Source organism: Atractosteus spatula, chromosome 15, assembly GCF_055471065.1.
Source record: "Atractosteus spatula isolate fAtrSpa1 chromosome 15, fAtrSpa1.hap1, whole genome shotgun sequence".
Taxonomy (NCBI): Eukaryota; Metazoa; Chordata; class Actinopteri; order Semionotiformes; family Lepisosteidae; genus Atractosteus; species Atractosteus spatula.
In genome coordinates, this window is record NC_142720.1 from 18,222,565 (window position 1) to 18,247,795 (window position 25,231).

Genomic DNA, 25,231 nt, shown 5'->3' on the forward strand with positions numbered 1-25,231 from the left:
CGGTTTTTCATTTAATAGAAATTAAAACGCAATATACCCATTGATTCACATCTTCTACAGATATTAGAGTCTTTTGTCCTGGGGTTAATATTTTCTCCATGTAAGTGTTAGTAGAGAGCAGGCATTTGTTTCTTCTCATTTTGTAATGATTCTGCTGAGGTTCAAATTATGTTTAAAGAAAAAGTATATTAATCAGGAGTGCAATTTCTATTTTTATAATTTTTTCTTTGCCATTTGTTTTTGTGCTACTAAACAACTAAGCAAAAATTTAAAACAAACTCAGCTATTATTGTACTGTTTTTTATCTGCACAAAACATGTGCCTTTACATTCAATGTTGAATGCTCTCAAAGCTCCATCTAATTCACTATTCTTGGTCTCATGCTGCTAAACCTTTTCTTGAACGATTAGTTCTGCTACATTTCTCAAAAGGAAACACGTAATATAGCCAAACTGTCAAGGGATAATCAAATTATTTATTTTCCTGGATCACTGGCATAAGGTAAATGACTTATATTCAGCAAGATCTATGCTTCAGGGAAATAACAGGTTTTGAACACAAAAATACATTTTGACCAGTTCAGACTTGTATTGATATTGTAACGCAACGGGGGCTCCGGCGGGCGCCCTTGCCGCATCTGGTCGGCCCAAAGTATAGGTGGCTCGAACCCGGGACTTCCGCGTCTCTCTGCAGCGACCCAACCCCGTGAGCTAAAGAGAGATCTCTCAACAGCCCAGTAGCTGTAGTCCTGCTATCATAGGGAAGGGCGGTGACGTCACCTGCTCTGGTACGCCGGCTCTTACACAGTACCTGACGGCCGTAAGCGTTACAATATTATTCTTCCCCCCTTTTGGCAGAAAGTATCACACGTGTACCTTGCTATGCTAAACAAAGAAGAACAAGTTACTGTCTTTTTGGGAAGAGTACAATTTCAAATGTGTTATTCTACACAATTTTAATTTTGGAAGATAGTTTCTTATTTATTTTCTCCTTTATATGTAATACTATGCACACAATATTTCATCGTATTGAATAGCTGATGGAGAAGGAAAGAAAAAGTAATGGATGTCCTACGCTACTGTGAGCTTCAGATTCTTGGAAAATAAGTTCACAAGAGCACAGGACAGAGGATGAGGATCAGTACAAACTGCCTGGACTTTACATAGTTGAAGCAAATGACTTAAAGCATCTTCCTGCAAGACAAAAAAAGTTTGTTTTACAAGACAGCTAAGTCAATATCCAATCTTATCAGCTATATAGTCTTGAAACAACCTTCACTAAGAATAAATGACTTTCTGATAATGGATAAATCCAACAAGGTTATATGGTAAAAGGAAATAAAATTTGGTTGTTAAAATCAAGATGGAAAACAGAACCACACTGCACTTGGCCGAGATGAAAGATGTGACACCACTGTATCAGAGATATGTTAAACTTTAACTTTAGCTCCAGTATCCAAATTCACAAAACCCATCAGCCAGAAATCTTCCTCCACCTGTCTAGAACCCATAGAGAAAGGAGGAAGAGGTATTGTACATAATGTACAGCAATAGAAACAATCAAAATTGAAGCAGTGTGCAATCGGCTTTAGTGTTGTGGTACCCTAAGTGTGCATTTAAGACCCTTATGACTACAAGCCGGTGTATACAGTCTCTCCTGGTAGCTGGGTCAGCTCAGAATAAATGCAAAACAAGACCAGTTCAAAGTCTGCGAAGGTGATACAACAAGTCACAGCATGGCTATAGGCTCCCAGCTGCCCTGAACAGAGTACAGGATTCTGGGCATACACTCACACAGCAACAAATTTATTCCCCTGACTTTACTCAAGGGGTGACACTCTGATTCCAATCGATCCAATTCGCATTTCACAAGTTTTCATCCAATTTTCCAGAACTAACTTTGCAATCTTGTTTACAACCTTCAAGAGCTTAAAAAAAAACACTGTAATCTTCCAGAGTATTGTACTGTTGTGACTGGGAGTCATTTTGTTATTTGTTTAAACAGGATAAATGAGATGGATCCCAGTTTTTACCTAGGAAAAAAATCAGTGAGTCACAAAATGTCCCAACATTGACAAAAACAGAAAACTCATATACAGTATAAAACAGTTAAAACAGACTTATTTTAAGAGTTTCTCCTCTTGAACAGCTGGAAAAAGAAGTCATTTCACATGCAGTAAACTGTCTGATTCAGGAATCTGGAGTAGTTTAAATAGTAAAGGTTCTAACTCTGGGATTGCATGATTAAGGATGTTGAAGGTTCTACCCTGGGTCACAATAAGTCATTGAATCCTCCAGCAACAGCACATAACTGGCTCAGAAGCTACCAGGGTTCTTAGCCAGGACACTCAGTATCCAGAGGAATACATGCCCTGAAGGCATGCAGTGATGTCACAGTTACGGATGTGCCTCTCTTCCAGTCCAGTCTCCAGTAAGTCATGGCAGAGCATGCAGAATGTTTTAAAGACACAATGTGCAGGCAGGTCAAAGGAGCCTGTCTGCACTTCCTCATTCTCCCTATACAATGGTTAAGGAGTCACACTCATGAGGTAAGTTTCTAAATTGGGTAGGTATACTGTATAATGACTTAATTGGTAATGCTAAGGGCAACACGGTGGCTCTGTGCTTAGCATTGCTGCCTTGCAGTGCTGGGGCCCTGGGTTAAATTCTGGACCTGGGGAGATATCTGTGTGATGTTCTCTTCATATTTGCATGGGTTTCCTCTGGGTGCTCTGGTTACTACACAGTCCACAGACTGTACTAGTAGCTTAGTGTTTGTTTTTGTGTGTGCCCTGCGATGGACTGGCGTCCCATCCAGAGTGTACCCTGCCTTGCCAAGATAGGCTCTGGCTCCCCTGTCACCTTGAATAGGATGAAGCAGTTAGAAAATGCATAGATGGATGAAAATTCTAAATTTATTTTTAAAATAAATAGGGATTGTATTAACTTATGCACTTGCTTCAGAAAGATAAGAGTGGTTATTGGTTTCTAATTGCCTCAGAAGAATATTTATTATTTATATCCCATGTTCATAAAAGCAACGAGATGTTTTTCACAAGTGCTTAAAATACCTAGGAAAATTCTTCCTTATTCTCAGTTTGCAGAGGATAAGATCTATTTATCAAGAATGATCAATAAAGACGTAATGCAGTAAGACCTAAGCTACAGCAGTTGTCTGCCCTCTACAGGACAGGGCAGCATGCTGTCAGCTGTAACACAAAGTAAAACTCATCATGGTCAGAATGGGAAGAGGCAGGAAAAAAAACACTTCTCCATACACACAACACACACACACCCTCAAATCCACACAAAGTACTCCTACAGAGATAAGGAAAAAATCACATCTGTTGCTCAGAGGTCATAAACAGGATTGGAAAGCACTGGGAGAGAGAACAGCTGACCTGCAAACAGACCAACAGAGCTGCAGTAGGAAAACATTTACTGCATGCTGCATGAGTCACACCATTAACAAAGAGACAAACACAACTGTGAAGGAAACCCAGCCAAATACCTTAAAGGCCTGTTCAGGGTAAATTTCCTTAGGTTTCTCCTATCAGGAATGCAAATCACTAATTATCACAAAACAGTGCTGTGTTTTGCTATAATCCAAATCGTAATGCTTTTTTAGATCAAGTCTCTGCTTGCAAACAGGAATTTGCTAATGGGTGTTTACAGTACATAACCAAACTGCTGTCTTCGCATTTGGAATGGTACCATACGGTACTTTGATATATTTATTAATTTAACATGCCATTAATTTTGTGCATGTCACCATTTATAATATTTTCTATTTGTCATATAATACAGTATGTCTTGATATGTTTTTTTATATGTCTGCATATATCTTATCTTGGTTGGTTTTGTCCTGCAGATATAAATTAGCTCTTTAGCAAACTCTGGTACAGCCTAAGAGCTGTACGCTGTCCCTGTTCAATAAACCCAAAAAAACAAACAGTATCATAAAGATTTTTTTTAACCATAACTGTGCCACCATTGAGGGATTCAAATGTATTAAGTCTGAACACAAATACAATAACAGTTGTGAGATGCAATATAACTATATAATATTATAGATATTTACATGCATATACTGTATACAAAACTACAATAACACAATAGCTTTGTTTTTCCAAAGCTAGTAAAACAATTTGAACCACTGCATTCAGAAACGTTTAGTATTTAGTCACAGGAGAATGAAGTTTCTATAAACTCAACACAGTAAACCTCAGCACTGGGCACTGTGCTGCTTCATTCATTTAAATCACATAATGTAACTGTGATTAAGATCATTTTCAAGAATATCCTCTTGGCAGCACATATTTAATCATACAATCAGCACATCTACTAGTAATTAAAATTCAAGAAATTCCTGTTGGTAATATTACTATAATAAAATTACGTCAGGTGAGCTCTAAACCTACTACAGGTGTGGTGCTGTTTTTGATGGTGCTGTATGCGGTTACAGTTAAAGACCAGCCCTCAGAAGGTACAGTACAACACCGAAATGTATAACTCGTATATCAGAAAAAACACTGCTGTTTTTTTGGTATGTGCAGTGAGGTTGAGAGGAGCATCTGTGATGAACTTTAGCTGTGTGCTGCATTTCGTCACAAAGGCATCCCAAAACAATATTCTCTGAAGAATTACCCCTCTGACATGCTATTTGGAGACAAAAGAAGGGAGGCAGACTTATCGAAAACATAGCCTTCCAATGTTGTAGCCAAGAATGTCGAACAATGACACAAGGCTAAAGAAAAGACTGCTCCTTTTGCTCAGCGCAGAGGGACTTAATTCCACGTTTCAAAAAACAGCCACCAAGGCTTTTGGTTGCAAAAACCAAAGGGTCTTACAGACTCTGTCCAATGGGGAAGGGGTTTGTGAAGTGTTGTAATGGAACTGCACTGTAGTCCATAATTTCACTGAACACACTGCTCACAAGCTAAAGGAGTGAAGTGCAAAGTGAAGCGACACTATACTGACTCCGTTACAGACTGCAGCTTATTACTGATTCACTAAGATCAGATGCATTGTACACCTCTCTAACACAGAGTGGCTCACACTACAGAAGCACAGTGATGTAGCCCTTCCTAGCTCTGCAGACCAGCATTTTTCACCTTCTTTAAAGCAGATCCCAACAGAAGTCTGCCTCTGATTGTGAAAGACAGAGGAAGGCAGCATTCACTACTACACAGACTGTGACATAGCTAGTAAGGAATTTACTAACACATTATCTCCCCTTAATTCTTATCTCTTAATTTGAAACCTTCTGCTCACTGCAATACTTCCTGAGAAATACCAAAAATGTAGCTTGAAAATCAGAAATGCCTTTCTTTCACAGGGTGAAGGACCATATTTCCTTACATTCACAGTCCCTTTTCTGGCTATTAAAAAGTAAAAATTACCCTACTGGAAAATAGTATAGAGTACCATAATACTAGCAGTACTGTGAATGAAATGCAATGTTTAACATTTGAACTTTACTTGTGTGCTGTATGCCCAGATGTTAAACTGAAAACCCTGATTTCCTGATCAAAGACTACTAAAGGAGTTTTATTAACTCTTATTATTAGTTATCTCAAGGTCCATTAGCATTTCACGGTGCATTCTGTGTAAAAACAAGTTCCTGACGTGATTATTTTAAGTAAAGTTTTACGGATGGACTGGCATCTCCAGCTCACTCAGTCCTCCACAAGATGAGGTGTGCCCACAAGTGTGCCCATGGCAGGATATACTGTAAATAACACAATGCCATCTCACCTGCACTGTGACATGAGGACAAATGTTTTCTTCTGTACTGTACAAACTTATAAAATCCCTCATTACCACTGAATAATTAGCCAGACAGACAGCATCCCCTGCCAAGAACACAAGGTATTGCAGCTACACGCAGCCCAAAAGTCAAATTGCACACTAAGTGGACTTCTTCAGAAATTATCATACTCCACCTGAGGCTGTGAATAAAACCACGGGCTACTGCACCACACTATCCTGTTCGAATATGCATGCAGTCATAGCAGAAAACTACTGAAGCAGACTGCATATTTCAAATAAAGCGATCTGCTAAAAATTCAGGTTTTCCATCTGATACAGATGGAACCTCCATAAATGGATAATACATTACATATTTTGGTCATGCTTTACATGTTATGCTTCATTTTCTCCAACTGGAAAAATATATGATTTCCATTTAAAAAACCAGTAATTCAACTAAAATATTAAGGACAGGTTGATTGCCTTCATAGATGTACTGGTCTTTGGATTTCCATATCACATTTCAGAAACAGTGACATACAGAGGTGATGTAATATACTGTATGTAATGATGTACTTTGAATCTCTTAAAATAGATTTTTGAAAACCCACCACACCCTTAAATATAAAAGCAAGAAATTAAGCAGTTTGCAGACATTGCTAATCTGAAAAAAAGGCTTTGTGGGAAAAATCTTGCTCCCTCATTCTGCTGTGCTGCTGTTCAAGTTATTTATTACACATACAGCAGCCCTAGTGCAGACTTGCAGACTTATACACTGCATAGTCACGCTGCAAATGTAGTACAAATGTTTCTATAAAAGTGTAGGCATTGTTACAACATAAACACCAATTTAAAGTGTAATATTCTGACAAAGCATGTTAGATTGTTAGCACAGAAAAAGATGTTCAGTGAACAAGTGATGCTGCTGCATGACTGAAGTGCACAAGAAACAGCAAGGGTCAGACACTGAGGTCCAGCAAAGGCTACAGGCTGCCTGCAGCAAGCTGGGACACAACGTGATCACCAGCAAATGTACAACACAGCATATTCATGATTTGTAGGTGACAAACGGCTAAAAATAAGCAGGTTGCAGTGCAAGCTGACTAAGGCAGAGTGTCGACGTTTGTGACAGTGAGCGAGGGGCGGGGTAACCCACACAACTCCGCAGAACACATACCCCACAGGAGATCTGACAAGAGATGGCACCGTACTGATACAGCCTCAGCACAGGGAAAAAGGTTTTTAAAGTAAGACCACGATTTTAAAAAGAAACAGAGCGTTTTACAGCTTAGACTGTTACAGCAGTGGGGAAAAGGATATAATTGAATGTCAGAATTGACCGTACTTATTTACTTAAGACAAGAAAACAACAACAGGGAGACGGGAAAATGGAAGCTTAAAAAACTGTTTCACTTAAACTGTAGCACCACGGGCTCAGAAAAAATAGGTAAAAAAACAATCACTCGTCACCTTGACTTTGAAAATAACTTCTTACAGCTCTGAACTCACATTTTAAAAATGCTTTAAGATAAACTTTCTAACAGTTATAAATCTTTTTATTAGTATTTTAATAACTAATTTCCAGACTGTTCTCAGTGTGCTTTCAGGGCTACAGAAATTCCATCTTTCTTGAAGTTGAATTTTAGATCTTGAATATGAATTTTTAATCTTGTTATGATGAAAATGTCATCCTTAATTAAGGCTCTTGCGTTACATGCACCACCACATACTGTATCAGAGATTTTCCTGCTTCTGGCTTTGAAAGCAAAAATAAATTAATATATATTTTTTATTATATTTTTAAGATTCAAAAGCTTTTGCATGTCCTGGTATATAATACTGTGTACTGTCTGTATTCTGAGAAGAGAATAGCTCTAGTTTAAAGAACATTTTTAATATTCATGGTAAATGAAACTCGAGTGTTGAAGTACATCACTTTTATGTGCTCAAACTGCTCGGTGTATTAACTACAACAACAGATGGCCAAAGCAGAATAAAATAAATATTTTACAGTACAAGCAAGACTGATGTAGAATCACACATCGAGATCAACTACATGATCTAAGGAATTCAGTTTCAAGGTGTTTATTGCTTGTGTTGTACTATCAATCAGCTCAAAACAAAGAAGTAAATGAGATTTTGGGAGACCTGATTCTCTTGATTGATATTAAGAGAAAGCATGAAAGCCTGACTGAGACTCATGAGCATGAAGGAAGACTTGGCACCAGCAGATTGAATGGCACTGAAATAAATGTAATCAGTTGGTCTCACACACACTGGGACGATTTTGGACAAAGAACATAGATCCTGTTGTACCCTTTTAACCACATTCTATACTAGGTTCAAAGGCTGGTGGGTCTTATATCACAACAGCTGACTCTCATCCATCCTAGCAAAAGGGATACTGCTGTGACTTCTGAACAGAAGAAAGCCAATATCATAAATCCATCAATCTACCCGTCATTGCTTTATCAGCCTGCAACTCACAACCGCTGGCAGCCCACTGAAGCTCAGCAGGTGTGAGCCTGGCCAGTACCTGGATGGGAGACCTCCTGGGAAAGCTAAGGTTGCTGTTGGAAGAGGTGTTAGTGGGACCGGTAGGGAGAGCTCTCCCTGTGGTCTGTGTGGGTTCTAATGCCCCCAGTATAGCAATAGGGACACTATACGTTAAAAAGGTGCTGTCCTTCAGAAGAGATGGAAAACCGAGATGGTTATTAAAAATCCGAGGATGTTTCTCAAAAAAGTATAGGGGTATTAACCCCAGTGTCCTAGACAAATTTGCCCCTGGCTTTTATTAATCATTGCCTCCAAATAATTCCTAATAATAATCTACTAAATTGCTTCATTACTTAGTTCTCCCCCCACAGTGTCCAGAAAAGCACTATACTGTATAAGTGTAATTATTGTCAAGTACTGTTCACATGGACTATAAAAACCTGCAATCAAATGTTGATACCTCAGTATTGATCTAATGATAGAATTCCTCATCATGGTGAAAAATGTTCATGCATAATGAAGACAAAAAAAAGGAAAAGCTCAAGACACTAATTCTCCCTGGCAGAGAGTTCAGACCCAAGGGGAGGGCAGGCTTACAGAACAGTCCATGGTGCTGCATCTTTGTATATTTGAAGTGGAAATGCATTTTTCAGCAGTCATAGAATGCATCACACCAAAGACTTTCAGGTGTATTTTATCTCTTTGGGTTAGGTCTTCTACTCTTTTCTGGGATATTAATTATTTTGCGTGTATTGGTTGACTGATTCATTGATTTTCTTTCCTCGAGTCACCGAGCTCAATGTCTTGATTCAAGGTTTAACAATTACTGTAGGTTCAAAAAAGTTTGAGACTTCCAGTTTTTGACATGTGTCCAAACATAAAACATGTATTTGGAATCTATTATTCCCAATCTGCACTGTTAATTAACAAATGTGCAACTGCAAACATATGATCACAATTTAATGTGGGATAGAAACACACAATACATATAATAAACAGATACCACTCATTAATAAGTAATGCTACACAATCATATTAAAAATAGGGCCTACTCAGTTCAGTATTTTTCTTGTTTTGAGAGTTTTCTATATTTATTTTGATATCAACTGTATAATAAAAATGATCTTCTTTTCTTACAAAATTGTATTCTCTCTCTTCTTGTTGTGATAATCGATAATTTGCAATTTGCATCAGTGTGATTTGCAGGTTTCACCTTGATGAACAAGTGCCTCATAGGTGACTTCCTTGAATATTATGGTTGTTGACAATGCATACACTATACTTATGAATTTAATATGAATTTAATATGCAAACACAAATACTTCTTTTAGAATTTGCTCATTTCAAGTGCAAAATGAAGATACTGGTATTTAGTTGTTTTTAAAAGCAAAAGCACTTGTGTCTGACCCTAGGACTACCCAGGACAGAATATTTTTGTCAGTGGTTAGAATCCATTCACCAGGATGCAAAGCATTTTCAAAGCAGAAATCTGCACTGTTCTTCGTCAGAACAGGATGACTGTCCTCACTTAATAGCCTTGAGAACAGGAAAAGCTCTGAGCTGTGATGTCAAGGAAGGCCCCTCTCAAGCAGGGGGAGGGTTCAGTGTTTTTACACAGCAAACAGACAAAGTCCTCTCTTGTCCTTCTAATCTTGCTATTTAGTCTCTGGTGCCTCTCCAGCTCTGGCAGCTTCTCAAGACATGACCAGACTTCGCTGAGGTACAGCAGGGCTCCAACAATCCCATTACAGAGGGGAAAAAGGCATTGCAGGCTTTTGAAGATGTACACACTGTGTGGCTTTACTAAAGAATCTCCATACATAAGCCACCCCAAACTCAAGTCCTTTTATACAAAACCAGTGAACAAGTTTCAGTACTAGGCTTGATCAAACATGCACATGGGTATCACTAATTGGGCTCTGTTTCTATTCATCTGTGTCCCCTCTGGTTATTCTTCACATAAATGTTGCACTGATCCAAACAAACTATCAGATGCCTTTCTAGAACTGAATTCATCATCACAACCACCCTTCACAAGAGCATGAGGATTTAAAAAAGTTCAGGCTGGTTATACCAACACTGCAGGTCAGTAAAATGAAGAGTATGATCACAGAAGGATATGAAAAAGACATTCAAAGACAAAACCAATTACTGATAAAAAATGGTTAACCATGACCAAGGAACCACTGTTCTCTTTGTATTATTTCTGTATATACCCGGACTATTCCTCCCTTGGAGTAGGAAACTGATAAAAAGAGAACAATGTGACTCTATATAGTATTACAAAAGAAAAACTGAAAAAAGCAAATTATGTGAAGCCTCTGCTTTAGCATTCACAGTTGATCTGATTCTCCACACACTAAGAACTCGTGCGACAGCCGGGAACTGTATGCGACATATGTTGTGCAGAGTCAGGGAAGAGAGGGAAATCTGTACCATTATACATTTTGTTAAGCTTGGGTTTTCACAAGCAGTTTATTAAGTTAATGAGTTTAAATAAACCCCCGTTCTATCTCCTCAGATTTTTTTTTTTTCAGGTACACATCAAAATCCAGTTTGGCTAAACATCACCAGTAAACTAGTTCTGAGGATTTGCAGCTCATGGTCAGCGCTACATCACAGCAACACATCAGGGGCAGATTAAGACAGCTGGGGGATAACTCCAGTCTGCAGTTCTGCAGGCTGTTTGACAGCATCTTTTAAGTACTAACTGCTTAGGAAACCAGAGGCAATGCTCTCAATTTGTTCAATTCAGTCAGTTACGATTAGGTCACTGGGGGTTCACGTGGAACAAAAACCAAAGCTCCCTGCAGCATGTGAGGATCCGAGCTCCCTGCCAGTGGAATTACAGCTTGAGAAACATCAACTGCTAATGCCCTACTCTAACCCCCACACCCGCAAAAAAACTGAATGGAACCTTCCAGCCTATTAACACTCTCACACTTAGGAGTCCAAGGGATGCATGTGTCCAGCTGGCCTAACTTGCAGTTCAGCTGGGCTCTCCTCTCTGGCAATGACAGTCTGCCACTCCAGTGCTGTCCTGCATGGCCTACAATGTACTGTAGCTTTTTTTCCTTATGCCTTTTTTAAACCTAAAACTACAAATAAAATAAATAAACCCTAAACAATCAAATGTTTAAAATAGCACATTAAACACTGAAGTGAGCTTTCACATACTACGTGAAGCGTCTGATTCATACTCTTTTGTTCAATCCACACATCCCAAGGGGACATCTCTTTCAGCCATAGCTCATTAAATTTACTTGCTTTTCTTCAGTTCTTAACAACCCATTTGTCCTCTCCGCTGTTTGACTGTTCTTCCATTAACCTTTAAGGGTCAGAAGCAACTGAAACAATTACTGATGTCAGAAAGCTGAATACAGGAGAGAACACCAAGTTTTACAAATCAGAATGTGCTGTAGGGTGTCAGTAGAGGGAAACTATTTGGGGTAAATATTTTAAAAAAAGGAAGCAACAAAAAAAAAATCACCAAAAAAGGCAGAAGCCAGGGGTTGAGGAGTCTGTATAAGTAGGGGACAGGGAGCAGTCAAGTCATGTAAAAAAACTCATTTACAATTAAAAGCCCTGAGAGGGACAGCGTGTTATAACATGAAGCACAGTCTTTATCAAAAGTCCTTTTCATTGTGCTCTGAAAAACCCTGCTGGTGCTGAAGGGTTGCCTCACAATACTGTCATTGAGTTGAGGGGTAGGAAATTCACAGCTAACTTCCACTCCATCCAAAAGTAAAATAAATCGAATTATCCAAGACAGGAGACGATGCAGAGTCTAAGCCTGCTATATACAGTCTGCGATCCTATTATATTTCAGGCATTCAATGGAGGAGTTTTCTTACCAATGTTCCTTTCTGTGGCACTGCCTTGTGGTGCAAAAAGGGGTGGAGGGGGTAGTATTCGTTTTGTTTTATATTTTATTGAAAGGAAAATCTTGAACAGGATCTAAGAATAAAGCATTTAACTGACTGCATCAGCTGAGGCAGGAAACAAGTAACGTGTAAACATAGGAAATGCAACTGCTTTTTTCTATACTCCAGCTATCAGATAGGGTTGGGGGCAGGCTGGAAATACAGTAGACCCCCCATTCCACAAAGAGGAGAGAGGAGGAGTGGAAGAGAGAGAAAGGGAGAAGAGAGGTTTGGGTAATGTTAAAACTGTCATGACAAACAAGTGAAGGCACAGGAAATTGGCCTACCACACTGACAAGAAAAATAATTTGTAAGCACAAGTGATAGGAGAAAAGCAGTATCACAAAGCTCAACTACACAAACATCAAACCTCTCCCTAAAATGACCACTGGAAATGCAGCACAGCATGACCCCTTCCTTTCTCTGCCCATGTCCAAGCAGCATTCAAATGCCCCATCCGTCTAGGCTCATGAACGCTGCTGACATCACTGGGAGATCATTATTAGGACGATGAAGAGCTGAACGGTTTCACAGTGCAATAAGATGCAGGTCCACCCACACACTGCAACAGCTGCACGTCTTTCAAAAGCATTCACAGCCCATGCACAGACCTGCAAGCCACTTGAAACAGGGACACAACTGGAGCTCTACAACACAGGTATTTCCGGAAACTATTTCTGAAAGCTCTTGCATCACAACATTATGCAAACCTTACCCTTTTGTTAATGGTTTGACACAATAAAGGTTGTTTAAAATGTGATAACTTATTGTAATCTACAAGTGAGAACACTTTGCTTTCTCTTTAATTCCAATCTTACACATGTATTGTTTTTAAATAACAGAATTCAAAACAATGTATGTGATTGCAGTTGGCACAATGATGCAGCCCAGCTCACTGGTCCAGGGAGTTTGAGTCAGACTGGGGCTGTTCTTAAGTGTAGAATTTATACTGTATATTCTCTCCCTTTCCACCTGGAATTTTGGGTTATCTCCCACCTTCCCAAAGACATGCTGGCAGATTTAACTGTTTTTTCTAATGCGTCCTTCTGGCTTGGGTGTTTGTATGCCCTCAAGTGAGCTGCTGTCTTCTTCAGGGTGTATTCCTGCCTTGTGCCCTGTGCTTCAATCAATCCATCAATCAAGGTTTATTTATCAAATGCACAACAATACAGCATGCAGCAGTAGTTGCTGGCAATGAAATGTCTTTTCTACGAGCTCACCGGGGTGGGGTGGGGAGATAAAAATCACAAAATTACGGTTACAAAATAAGGTTATATAATAATAGATAATAATGCAATAGAAATTGAATAAAATAAACTCAGACAAAACTCAATATAAATAGAGCTGCTATGTGTCCAGGGTGTATGCAATATATTATGTCCAAGTAGTGCGGTATGCTGAATACAATGAAAACTGTATGTTCATATAGCCATTATGGTGATTTGCTGAAGGAGCTGCAGGTTGGCTATTTAGCAGTCTTATTGCCTGGAGGTAGAAGCTGTTGCAGGACACCTTTGTGGTTGCAGTGACCATTGTCAGGAATAGAAAGCTTTCTGAAAATGGCTAGATGAACAGATAAATTGTGATGATGGATTTAGATTTCTAAGCTAGACTATAGTACAAAAAACATATGTTACGTGAAAATCAAAATGGATAGATATTTCAGGCAAAAACAATACTGTGTTAGTTTGTTTCCCCTTGATGTCATGGAGATAACAACAATGAACAAGCAGAGTGTCTTGGAAATATTAACTATGATTGATCCTTGTGTCAATCAGCCCTCTTACAGACGAATCCCAGTTCACCCTTTTTCACAGTGACCTACTTCCAGGCTGGTGGTGGGATTATATCCCTCTGACACACCTTATCAGAGAGCATGATTAGCTAAAGCAAACCTTATTTAAAAAGAAGCTGGGATATCATGCATCAAAACCTGTAATACAGTGCATTAAGCCTCCAGACCACACTCTGCTAAATGTGGGAGGCCTCATTAGGGAGTTCGAATACTTCCATATGGTTTTCTGTTAAACACACATGCTGGGACAATGTGGTTTTAGAGCTTTAGTGTGTCAGTGAGTGTCAAAGTTCAAACTTAATGAAATATTAACTACCAGAAAAAAAAGCTGATGTATCATATTATATAAATTTTTTACATATATTTCACTCCACAATCTGCTTCTGTGCATCATACATGGCATAGATTTCACTATATACAGTGTAGCAGTCTCAAATCTGTATCACCCAGGCCCTATGCAAAACCCAACCTGATTAATAAAACAAAGGCAGCCTGCTACCAGATCAATACAGCAATAAATACAATTATTTGGGGTGGGGTGGGGCGGTCATCTTTAAGAAATGATATTTAACATACTGTTCTGCCATGATCTACACTGAAACCCAAGCACTCTAATGACATAACCACCTGACTGTCTGATTGTGGCTGCAAACCTAATTAACAGAAAGTCTCATGCAGGAAGGTTCTTCAAAAGGAATGTTTAAGCCTTCCATCTGGTTTGTGTAAAGCCTGGCTATATTTGGAGGCAGGAAGTTTAACAGCATAGCCTCTAGCCCAGTGGTCTCTTTCTGTCGTGGGTGGGTTAACCCCTGTACTGCCAAGGAGATTATTTCATACCTGTGGTGGCTCACTTACTATCAGAATCCACCTTCTTCGTGCTTCTCTCTGCTTCCAGAGGGAAATCCGCTCCTCCAAAGACACATGCTTCTTCTAACGTCTGCTTCTAATTTGGCTTCTCTTGTTTAATTGTCAGCTGAACTGTAGTGTTTTCTTTTCTATTTTAGGAACTTACTATTTTGAGAATTTATCAAATTTGATTCAAGGTAAAATTGGGAAAAAAACAGAAGATGGTTTAAGGCTTGAAGTGAGAAGTGTGAATATATTCTTCATTTTACTGAATCCAGAGAAATCATTAATTAATAAAAATCTTTAATAAGGCATTTTAAGTGAAGAATATGTCTTTGATCCCACGCTGCCTTAAGCCACTGTGAACCATTTAAAATTCCATACTTCATTGTTAAATAAGGATTGTGGAACTATTGGTCTATTTCTTGAAAAATGATGGGGTTTGAATGCTTGGCCACCTCCCACTGAGTTCAGTTAGAGTGTCTAAATCAGACTGACTAAAACCAGTCAAAGTGCATCATGCTTCCCTCTAGTGAGAGCTCAAGGAAGTATTTGGCAATTTGGGAACAGAAAGTACAGTAGCAACCTACAGTGGGGAAAAGGACACAAAATTAAACATGAGGAAGCTCGAATTAGTTTTAAAAAACCCTGCCATATGTGCCGTCTCCATCGTATTTGGAAAGACCATTATATTTTAAATCCCACGCATTAATACTTTGAAAGATTGTACATTTCTAGGATTGAGAGAAGATTGTAGTCGAAATGTTTATTAGATGCTCACTTTTATTTGTGAAACTGAAGCCTCATCTAACTCAACAAGTCTGAGTGGCCAGCTTTCATGCTAGCCCTCCAAAACTATAGGTTTCGCTGTCAGCCAGGCCCTCCCATCACAAGCCACAAATAAATCACCAAAAATATACACATCAGACAGGAACAGAGACAGACAAAAGGCAGGCAAATACGATTGCATTCTCTCTAGATTGCTATAGCTCCTTTAAATAATAACTGCCCCCAAGGCATTTTACTAAATCTAGAATACTAAGTATAGCTACACATACTCCTAACAGGTTGAACAGTGCCGAATGAGACTGCTGTAGTAAAATCAACATCCCATGCCTGTCAAGAGCATTCACAAGCCCTGTTGCAGGTCACTTGTTCTTTGCTGAGGTAGGTTTGGCACTCATTAGGAGGGGTGCCAAGGTGGCCAGAACCAACATTACACATTTCAGATATTCAAATACTTTTCTGCTACTTGTTAAAATTATTTGAACATATAGTCATCCAATAAAGCAGCAACGCAAAGGTTCTAGTTTTCACTGTTTTTAAGATACAGGTGGTGCCAGTTCTGAAGTCTCCAACTGCACCTCTGTGGCTAATGGAAAGCAAATAAACAGCACAAGTAAATTCTGGTGACAGGGGAGTCATTACCTCATTATTTTATTTGTAAGAAAAAAAAAGTTTTATATTTTCTTTGAGTGGTTATAAAATGTTTTAAAGGGGTATAAGACATATTACGGTTCTCACACTTGTCTATAACGCCCTTCTCCAGTAGATGTCGAGATTTCATTTCAGCAAAATGAATATAAGCCAATTTCTGACCTCAGGATTAAAATAAAATACAATCACTTTCACATCAGCTGCAGTCGAATACATTGTTGAGAAAAGAAAAGGGAAAAATGCATGAGGTCAAAAGGCAGCATTCTTCCATCTGGAAACATTCAAGAGCACGTGCAGCCTGGGGTTCAGGAGAGGATTTTTTTAATGTTTTCTGTGTTTTTTTTAAGATGAAGGAATTTTGTAACCTAATCCTCTCCTTGTCTTTTCTGCTGTTTAGGAGATTGGGCTCGCTACACCTTATGGAAACCACTGCTCAGTGGTTGCTTAATGACAATCACACCTGATTTACTAGGAATGTATTTTAAGATATTATCGGACAGTTAAAAAGCTGACTGACTGCACCAGGCTTTCTGACAAAGTCTACAATGTGGCAGCCAGGGATGAGAGAGGGACGGAGTAACAGTAACTTCACTTCTGCCTTAATCAACACAGTGGCCATTGCTGTCAAATGTGCAGTACTTGCAGTATGAGTATGGATACACAGCTAAGCTTTCATGCTTTGTTTTTTTAGCTGTTATTCAAAGTGTCACCATGAAGATGGGTTGGTGACAGAGGGCTGGGTTTGCAGAGAAAATACAAACAAGGATGAGACTCATCCAGGTCAATCTAGAATTTGGTTTAATCTAGACTCAGTCCTCTGCCAGACATTAATCCCTCTGCCCTCACTAACCCTGACACCACCCAGGACTGAAAATCAGTTACAGGTCCAAAGTGAACAGATAAACTGACACAACAATACACAGGATGGCAGGAAGATTATTAGCATATTTTTCACGTGCATTTTGGGAATAGGTCATTATCACATGCTAGCCAGAAGCACAGAGAACCCCAAAACTATAAAATAGGTAAATCATTTACAAAAGGTTAAGAGATTGTATTTTAGGAAAGGCATAGGGAATTCCGAAAATGATGCATATGGTGGAGTCTATTACAGTATGTACCAGCTGGCACAGCATACAGCACACCCGTTACTGGGAAGCACTCGTTCATGAAGCTGTCTTCCTCCATGCCCTGTAAGGCTAGCAGCAGAGCATTCTGGGATACAACATCTCAGGTGAACACAGCATACTGTGCAGAGGGACTGCAAAAAATACTAAAGGTGGAAAAATCAGCTGCAGGTCTGTGCAAACAGAAGCACGTTATTTATTACTTGACTTTTTTAAACCATTTTCAACAACACGTAAATTGATTAGATATACTTCCAATTTCTAATCTGTTAACTGAAATGGCATGAAGCTGATTACATTTCTGTGATCTTGTCATATGTTTGTCTAGCACATTGGTTTACAATCAGCCTGTTTTAGTCTGTGCGTAAAATAAATCTTGACACCTGAAGAAGGCTCCACAGGCGAAAGGTTGTGTCTCTTTTCTTTTCAGCATGGAACAAACCTTTACTAGTTTCTAAAATAAATCTATCTGTAGTATAGTGCAAGGGACGTTTTGCTGTAGTACTGTATTTTTATTGCAATATATTGACAATGGGTGTCACTGTGGACCTGAAACGATTGCTTCAAGCCACTAAGGAGAACTAAGGAGACAATGTTTCCAAACCACGCTCTTCAACACATATTTTTTTATTGTAAGGGTTGGATATATTTTAGTTCGGACTTGGCTTCAGCTACAGCAGGGAATATCAGAGGAGAGTTGCTAAGGCTTTGCTTTAGTAATCCCCAAGACAGAACAGGGACGATCTTTCCTTGACGTGTTCTACTTTACCGCTAATTTATTTGGGTGTCTGATGACTGACACCCTCTACGTACTAGCGTTTAATGTTTAAAAAGATGTACAGTATGTGAGAAGTGTCGAGCAGTGCGTTACAATGAAACATGTGCAGAATGACTCGCAATAGAGAAAGTTTCCGTTTCATGATCCAATTGTGTCAAAGATTACAATGTTTTCCATTGAGAGTTACCCACGTTAAATAAACATCCTGATACCAGCGCCAGATGTTTACTTTATACAATATTTGTAACCAAAGCACTACTAAAATAAAACAAAATCACTCGCAGTATCGCTGGAAAATTCAGATTTTAAAGGGCCCGGACTATTATCGTTGGAAGATCTTGTCCTTGCCTCCACTTCACCTTCAATCTGAAACAAAACTTCCTCAGCACCAAACCTCGCTGCTCGGCGCCTTCACGTTATCACAGAAAGGATGAGCAGCAAAACCGAGGGTTGCATTTTCTGACGGAAAGCTAACTTTGTTTTTTTCCCTTCCTTCCTTCAGTTTCGAACATTACATCTGAAAAATAAAGACTTAAAATCTAAAACTTCAGTGGAGCCTTAAACTGTCATACATCAAAAACGTTCCCCTGTTTTTTCTTCGCATTAAAAAAAATCATCTTCACCTTAAACTATAAATCGGCTAAATCACGGGTATGACAATACAGTCTGTAGAAAAACTGCATACTCAACTCGACGCAATTTAGCACTGGATGCCCAAGAACTACAGTGCGATGCTTCATCTATTCCCTTTGAAGATTTATGCACACAAGCAATGAAGTGGAGATCTGGTTGCTTTAGAAATGCATTGTAGTAGTTTAAATTCGTCTGCAATTTTAACTTACAAATAAAGTCAAAACAATGTTTATAAGACTTTCACAGATGTAAAGTATACTCATTTATATATTAGAACATTATTGCACTGACACCAAATTTGGCAATCAAAAGCTTATGAAAGCAAAGCACCAAAAATATTAACTAAATGCCAACGATTGTATAGAACCCTCAGCAGTATATAAGCCACAACTATCTGCATCAACCTAAAAAAATCAAATCGTGCACCCAGTAAAACAATGGTTCAAAAAATGAACAAAAAAAGGAGGCGATGTGCAACAATACTTACAAGGATCTGTTATTCAGTGCTCCCTCAACGAGTGGAGCGATACGATCTTTAAATTGCCTTCACCCCAGTTCAACCACCGTGGACTGATATTCTATTAATAGTGCATCATGCTTTAGCTGGAGAGTCACTTACCTAAACTGCCGGCGAAACCGTCCATTTCTACAAGAAATGTCCAAGCAGCCACGAGGAGTTATTCCTGTATTTACTGGCTGCTGCTGCTTTGTGGTGTTAATGAATTGTTGCCGAGGAGAAAGAAAAGGATGAGCGTCCAGCGGGCAAACTTAAAGCTTCCACTCGCCGCAGTCGGCCGCTGCTCTAAATGATGCTGGCGTCTGCCGGGTCGCAGTAACTCTCAGCCCCAACTCTGCTGCGCTACTCGCGGGTACTCGCTCAAGCTCTCTCGCTGGGCTTCCACAATCACGCACCTCTGCCGGAGGAGAGTAGGTAGGCAGTTCCCAGCTTTCGCGTTTCCGACTCCGCCTGCTTTGGCAAAAGGAGCTTCCCCCGCTTCTCGTTTGTGAGTGGCTGAGATCGTATATATATTAAAACGTGACATATCTCTATATACAGCATGCACTTTCCTGGATTGGGTAACAGGTTTGTGCATGGTAGGGTTGGATTTTTTAAGGAGAACTGACCACAAAGGATTGACCAGCGATGGAAGCCATCAGACATGTGCTGGTGGCCAAAAAAATCAGCCTACGTTTGTTTCTCTGCTGCTCAGTCTTGCACGGAAACCCATAGCGTTCGCATAGCTCAGTGAACTGGAAACCGAGTAAGAAAAGATCTTCTCTATCAGCGTGTTTTTTTTTAATGCTCACATAGTTATCGTCGCTGTCTTGTCTCCTCAATCGGTATTTTGTTCTGGTATTGTGTGTCTGCCATTCCTCTAAACCTTCAAGTGACGTCTTTCACCACCAAACCTATAAAGAAAATGACTTGTCGATTAGGTCTTATTAATACAAGCTTACTGATGTTCAACTGTACCATCATTGTACTGCAATGAGTATAGCGAAGGCAAGCAATACCCTCAGATTCAATCTAATATTTGATTTTTGTAGATAACACATAAAAATGCTGCTCAAAGTCTACAACATAAATTACTTTTCGAAAAATCTTCACATTTAGTTTTTAGTTTAGCTGAACAAACAGGACACATGTCTAAAACTTGTTTACTGTACATTCTCTTCAAGAACCGTATAATCCTGTATCCGTCTTAAAACCTTCCAGAGACCATAGTTATAATGTTGTAGGTTTGGCAATTTTGAAAGTTCTCTTGTGTCTGAGAGCTTGCTGTGAAACACAGCCTTCCAGTCCAATTCAGACAAAGGAAGACTTTATGGGGAAAACAAAAAGGGTTTTGGGGGGGGGGGAATGGAAATATCTTTTAAAAGAAGCATCTCTTTTCATTTATTTTTATTTTGTTTCTCATGCTCCTGTTCATTTTAAGGGGGTTCCTGACCTGCAAATGAGTCATGGGATTGAAGTCATTGGGCCTTTTTCTTGATCTTTCACCACCTCTATAACCCATCTCCTTCCTCACATTATTTGCCACTGGATAACACAAAGGACATGTTCATTCCAGCTCCATGAATCAAAAGAAGAAGAAACATGTGAAATCTCTTACTGTTTTTAATTGTAATGACATAAGGCACGCGTGGGCTGGCCAGAATCTATTGAGGTGCCATGGCCTTGAGTCATGTATCCATGAAGGACAGAGTTATCACACAGCCTTGGGTCAGTGGCATCTCTCTGATGAAGTCTGACATGGGGGGGGGAGGTGTATAATTTGTTGAAGCTCTTAATAGATTAACTCATGTTCAGAATGCTCTACCCCATTCCCTTCAAGATGCAGTGAGCATCAAGATTTTGGGGGCCCTAGCTGTTTAACAGCGGGATCTTCTCAACATTTTGCTTATTTTGTCACGATAGAATTTGTGATAGAAGCTCAAATATATCGAGCTTCCACCCGGCAGCACATTGCACTGCAACAGAAGAAGCAGAGTTTAAATCCATGCTGAAAAGTGATTCAGTGGTGTTTTCTTTCCTTCTTTTTTTACTTTTCAGTGTGGAATGAACCTCTACTAGTTCCCAGGCAAATGTATAAATAGTTCAGTTTTGCAAACACAAGGAAGAGTTGCTGGATTACGGCATCAAGGACTGAGAACTGGAAAAGAAGGTGGTGGAATAGAAAAGAAAAGGCGGCATTATCTGTATGTCAAGAGCTGAGAGAAATCAATCCTGAAAGAGAGTTAGTAGAACAGTGAAGCTTACTGATCACAACATCAGTCATAACAAATATTCTGTCAAGAGCCGAGAATGGTATATTTAATTGTTCAGGAGGCAACTGTAATGTGAAATAGCAGTAATATGCAGATTTTTATCGCATCGATAATTATGAAAACCAACAGATGAATCTCAGAAGAGGTTTGCAAAAATTAATCTTAAACAACGCAGCAACAGTTTTACAATGTAAGCTGGCGTGCTTTCATTCGCTCACAGATGTTTTTGTTATTGCGTCTGCTTTTCTTCTCTTTAATTGTTCTCTTTGCTGTAATGATAGCAAGGACTACATTAAAAATACCTGTGGTCGGAAAAAGCAAAGCTTCTGCCAGTGCAACCACTCCTCCTAGTGGTTAAAATAGACATAGCATTTAAACGTCCATGATTTTGCATCTATGCGGATCACTCTCTCGTTCCGTTAGCTGTTGTTAGTTGTTTTTATTATTAATGGTCATAACTGCTGCCAGACTTTTCACAAAAATCTAAAATTCCCACACAGAGGTCAAATACAATATGACTTTGCAGAACTAGAACCCAAATTAAGAGTGGAGTATTTTTCACTCACACCCTCAGCAACAGTTGTTTTACAATCTAGGTTATTGCAACAACACTGCAGACAGCAAAATGGGTTTGGAGGAAAGCCAGCGATGAGACATAAAAAAATAAGGTTTAAAGGTGTTTTACTAAAATAATTATTCCATGTTGACACATATAATGTGAATGTTGTAGGGAATAAAAGTTTAGTAGCTTTTAATGCACCTGAAGTTGCCTCATTCCCCTGAAATGTACATACCCAAGATTTGTCTGTCTGCAAATCTTGTCTGTATCACAACATAACTGAGATAAAAGTGTTCTAGCATACAAAAGTTACAAAGTTTCTGTATTTGACTTTTGAAAAAAATTCTCTCATTTCTCTCATTGCAGCTATCCTCAGGTGAGAAATTCAACTGCGAAATGGCAACCGATAGTCCAAAACCTAGCCATTTTTTAGCAGTGTGCTAGCTGTGCAAATAATAATAATATTCTTCCAGAGTAAATCTAAACTGTTTCTAAAGAGGTTTAAAAGAAAACTATACAAAATAGGGCTGTACAAGATATTAAAAACAAAAAAAAACTTACTAAATAAGAAGGTAAATGAGATAACATAAGACATACCAAGAGGTAAAATTTCACTATCGTAGATTAATACATGTGTTTATTTTCTAATTTCACCCATGTAAACTAATGCAAGTCTAGTTCATATTAATCCTGACTCACGGAAAATCCGGAAAACTACTTGACAAATTGTTTATCTTAAATAACCTTGATGTCAAAATTATGTAATCTCAGTGAAACTGGACTGGATTTCTCAGACGGGCTAGGAGGAAATAATTCTAAAATGTTGTTTGGAGTATTTAAACAATGCTCTCTCTCCAGTCATATCACATTAAAAATGAACTCCCCCAAATGGCAGTGAAATTGTCCAGAGAAATTGTTCCCAGAGTACTTCTGTACCTTTTTTAGAAACAGCTCCCTTGTGTATAGCCCTCATTCTCTGGCCCAGCTCATGCACAACACCAAGAAACCAGACACAGGGGACAAGGGGGATCCAGGGTCTTTAATTTTGGAAACTTAGTTTGTTTTTTTTGTCATAATGTATTGTTCCACTTGTAAAATGTTAATAAGGTCTGAATTAAAAATAAGCAGCAAACTCTTCTTTTTAATCACTTTCCTATACCTACAACTTGCAAGCCTCATAACATTTGTGGTGAACGTCCTGGTTGTATCTTTCGTAATGCTCTTACGTATTTTATAGTGTCTTGCCACCTTTGGCATGATCTCAAAATGCAGTCTGTGATGTTGCCAACCTCCTCATTTTACTCTGTTGTGTATTGGATTTGGTATTTTAAATAAAGTATTAGCGACCAATATTCTGGAACAACTTATTTATTATTATAAATTATTACTGTCCCCCTCAGACCTCACAGGAGCCTGGAGGGCTGTCTTCACTGGGAAGCTTGAAGCTGAATAGTCTCCAGGGGAACCAGAGGGTGGCTGTAAACTCAGGATACCCTACTCAAGAGCTAAAGAACGTGACTGCCTTGATTTAAGACAATGAGGGGAACTGAGCCAAGTAATTAAATATCTTCAACGAGAGTGACACAGTCAGCATAGTGGGTAAAGTGGACAGAAGCATGGAAATGTGAACCAAAAAAAGACAAATGTGGAAAGTCCTGTATGTGAAAATGCTTTTAAAGCTGAGGACAAGAGGCACTTCTCTACGCAAAGGGTCATGGAAGTATGAAAAGGTTACTATTCTAAGTGGTGTTGATGGACCAGTAGGTGGTCCTCTTGCCTCTGGAACAGAATTTCCAAATCACTGCCCCAGTATTGGAGACCTGGGACAGTGTGCTGCAGGATCATATACCACTGTTTAAAAAGTAGGAGTGTAAACCCTAATGTCCTAATTAAATTCCTCTCCGGACCTGTCCTCCCTAAGATTCTCCTTAATTCAATTTGAGTTCAAGTCATTTGTCACTTCTACTGTATACCTGAGCCGCTGTCACCTGGGATTGTTGATGCAAAATGTCTGTATTGCATTGTCTAGGTATGACTGCACTTCAGTGGTGCATGAAGTAGATTACCATCATAATGTAAAGTACCAGTAATTATAATGTAGCACCACAGCAAGTCCTATATTTTTGACAATACTATCAAAAGATTGACATATCCTAACTTGTCTTATCTAAATATCATTATTAAAACTGAACCATAATTACCTCAATGATAATTGTACCCCCCACTCCATTGCGACCACCAAAAGTTTGCAATTCTAAGCCACCTTACCTAGGATTCAGCTTTCAATTTTTGTTGACTCAAAATGCCCTTCTCTTAAGAAAAGTCACTTTTGTAAGCACCTAGGGAAGACTGTTACTGCTCCAAAAACAAAATGCAGGATTTATAAAGGAAACGACCTCAACTGTGCATTGACGTTGTTATGCACTGAACATTTTCTGTTAATGAATTCTGTCTGAGTGAAAGTAACAACTTGAAACTTGTATTTCAACCAGAATAATTTTACTGGAATTTTACAGTTACATCCCACAACCTACACTAGTATTATTAGCGTTAATGTCAATAATGAAGTCAATAATAATTAAAATATAATCACAGCTGTCAACCTTATAAAAAGCTTTACTCTAGCTTTGAAAGGTATGTTTGTATGATCACAGACTAGTCATTAGTTCTGTTTTCATAACCTCATCTAAACTCCATTTTTCATTCTAATTGCCCACAGAGTTATGCTTTGAAATGATCGTTCTCCCTGGTATTTTTGTTTCATGCTGTTTGGAAAATCATTTCAAGCTGATGGGCAGGAGATGGGAAGACAAGGGCTGTGAACAGAACGGCACACAGAGCTGCTGGCTAAATCTGAAGGCAGGAGACCACCCTTCATGCACTGCTCCCATGCAATGAATGAGAGGTGATGATTAACACTGGATATCTTACTGTGTCTTTGTAGTTTTTTTCTAGATGGCTTCTGTGAAAATAAATGCCTCATCTATTCTACCCATCTGTGGCCACACTATGCTTTAATGAAGGATCAGATCCATGCCATGAAAGGTACTATAAAAATCATGGATTTTATTATTATATGAGGGGATCCAGGGTTTCAAGATTTCAACATTTATACATC

The 25,231-nt window shown here is 39.0% G+C and overlaps 1 protein-coding gene and 1 long non-coding RNA gene across 2 annotated transcripts in view; one reads left to right on the forward strand and one right to left on the reverse strand.

Annotated features, from left to right (window-relative positions):
* The window catches only part of eml4 (EMAP like 4), a 110,069-nt gene extending 90,325 nt beyond the window's left edge, over positions 1 to 19,744 (reverse strand). Inside the window, exon 1 of the mRNA XM_088933567.1 lies at positions 19,405 to 19,744. Coding sequence (XP_088789693.1) covers positions 19,405 to 19,429 — 25 coding nt within the window. The 5' untranslated portion in view covers positions 19,430 to 19,744. The remainder of the gene's footprint in view (positions 1 to 19,404) is intronic.
* A 112-nt stretch (positions 19,745 to 19,856) lies between these two features.
* Positions 19,857 to 25,031, forward strand: LOC148820163 (uncharacterized). The gene is made up of 3 exons (XR_016094222.1): positions 19,857 to 20,047; positions 23,514 to 23,843; positions 24,901 to 25,031. It is a non-coding gene; the product is annotated as an uncharacterized LOC148820163 (long non-coding RNA).
* The last annotated feature ends 200 nt before the right edge of the window (positions 25,032 to 25,231 follow it).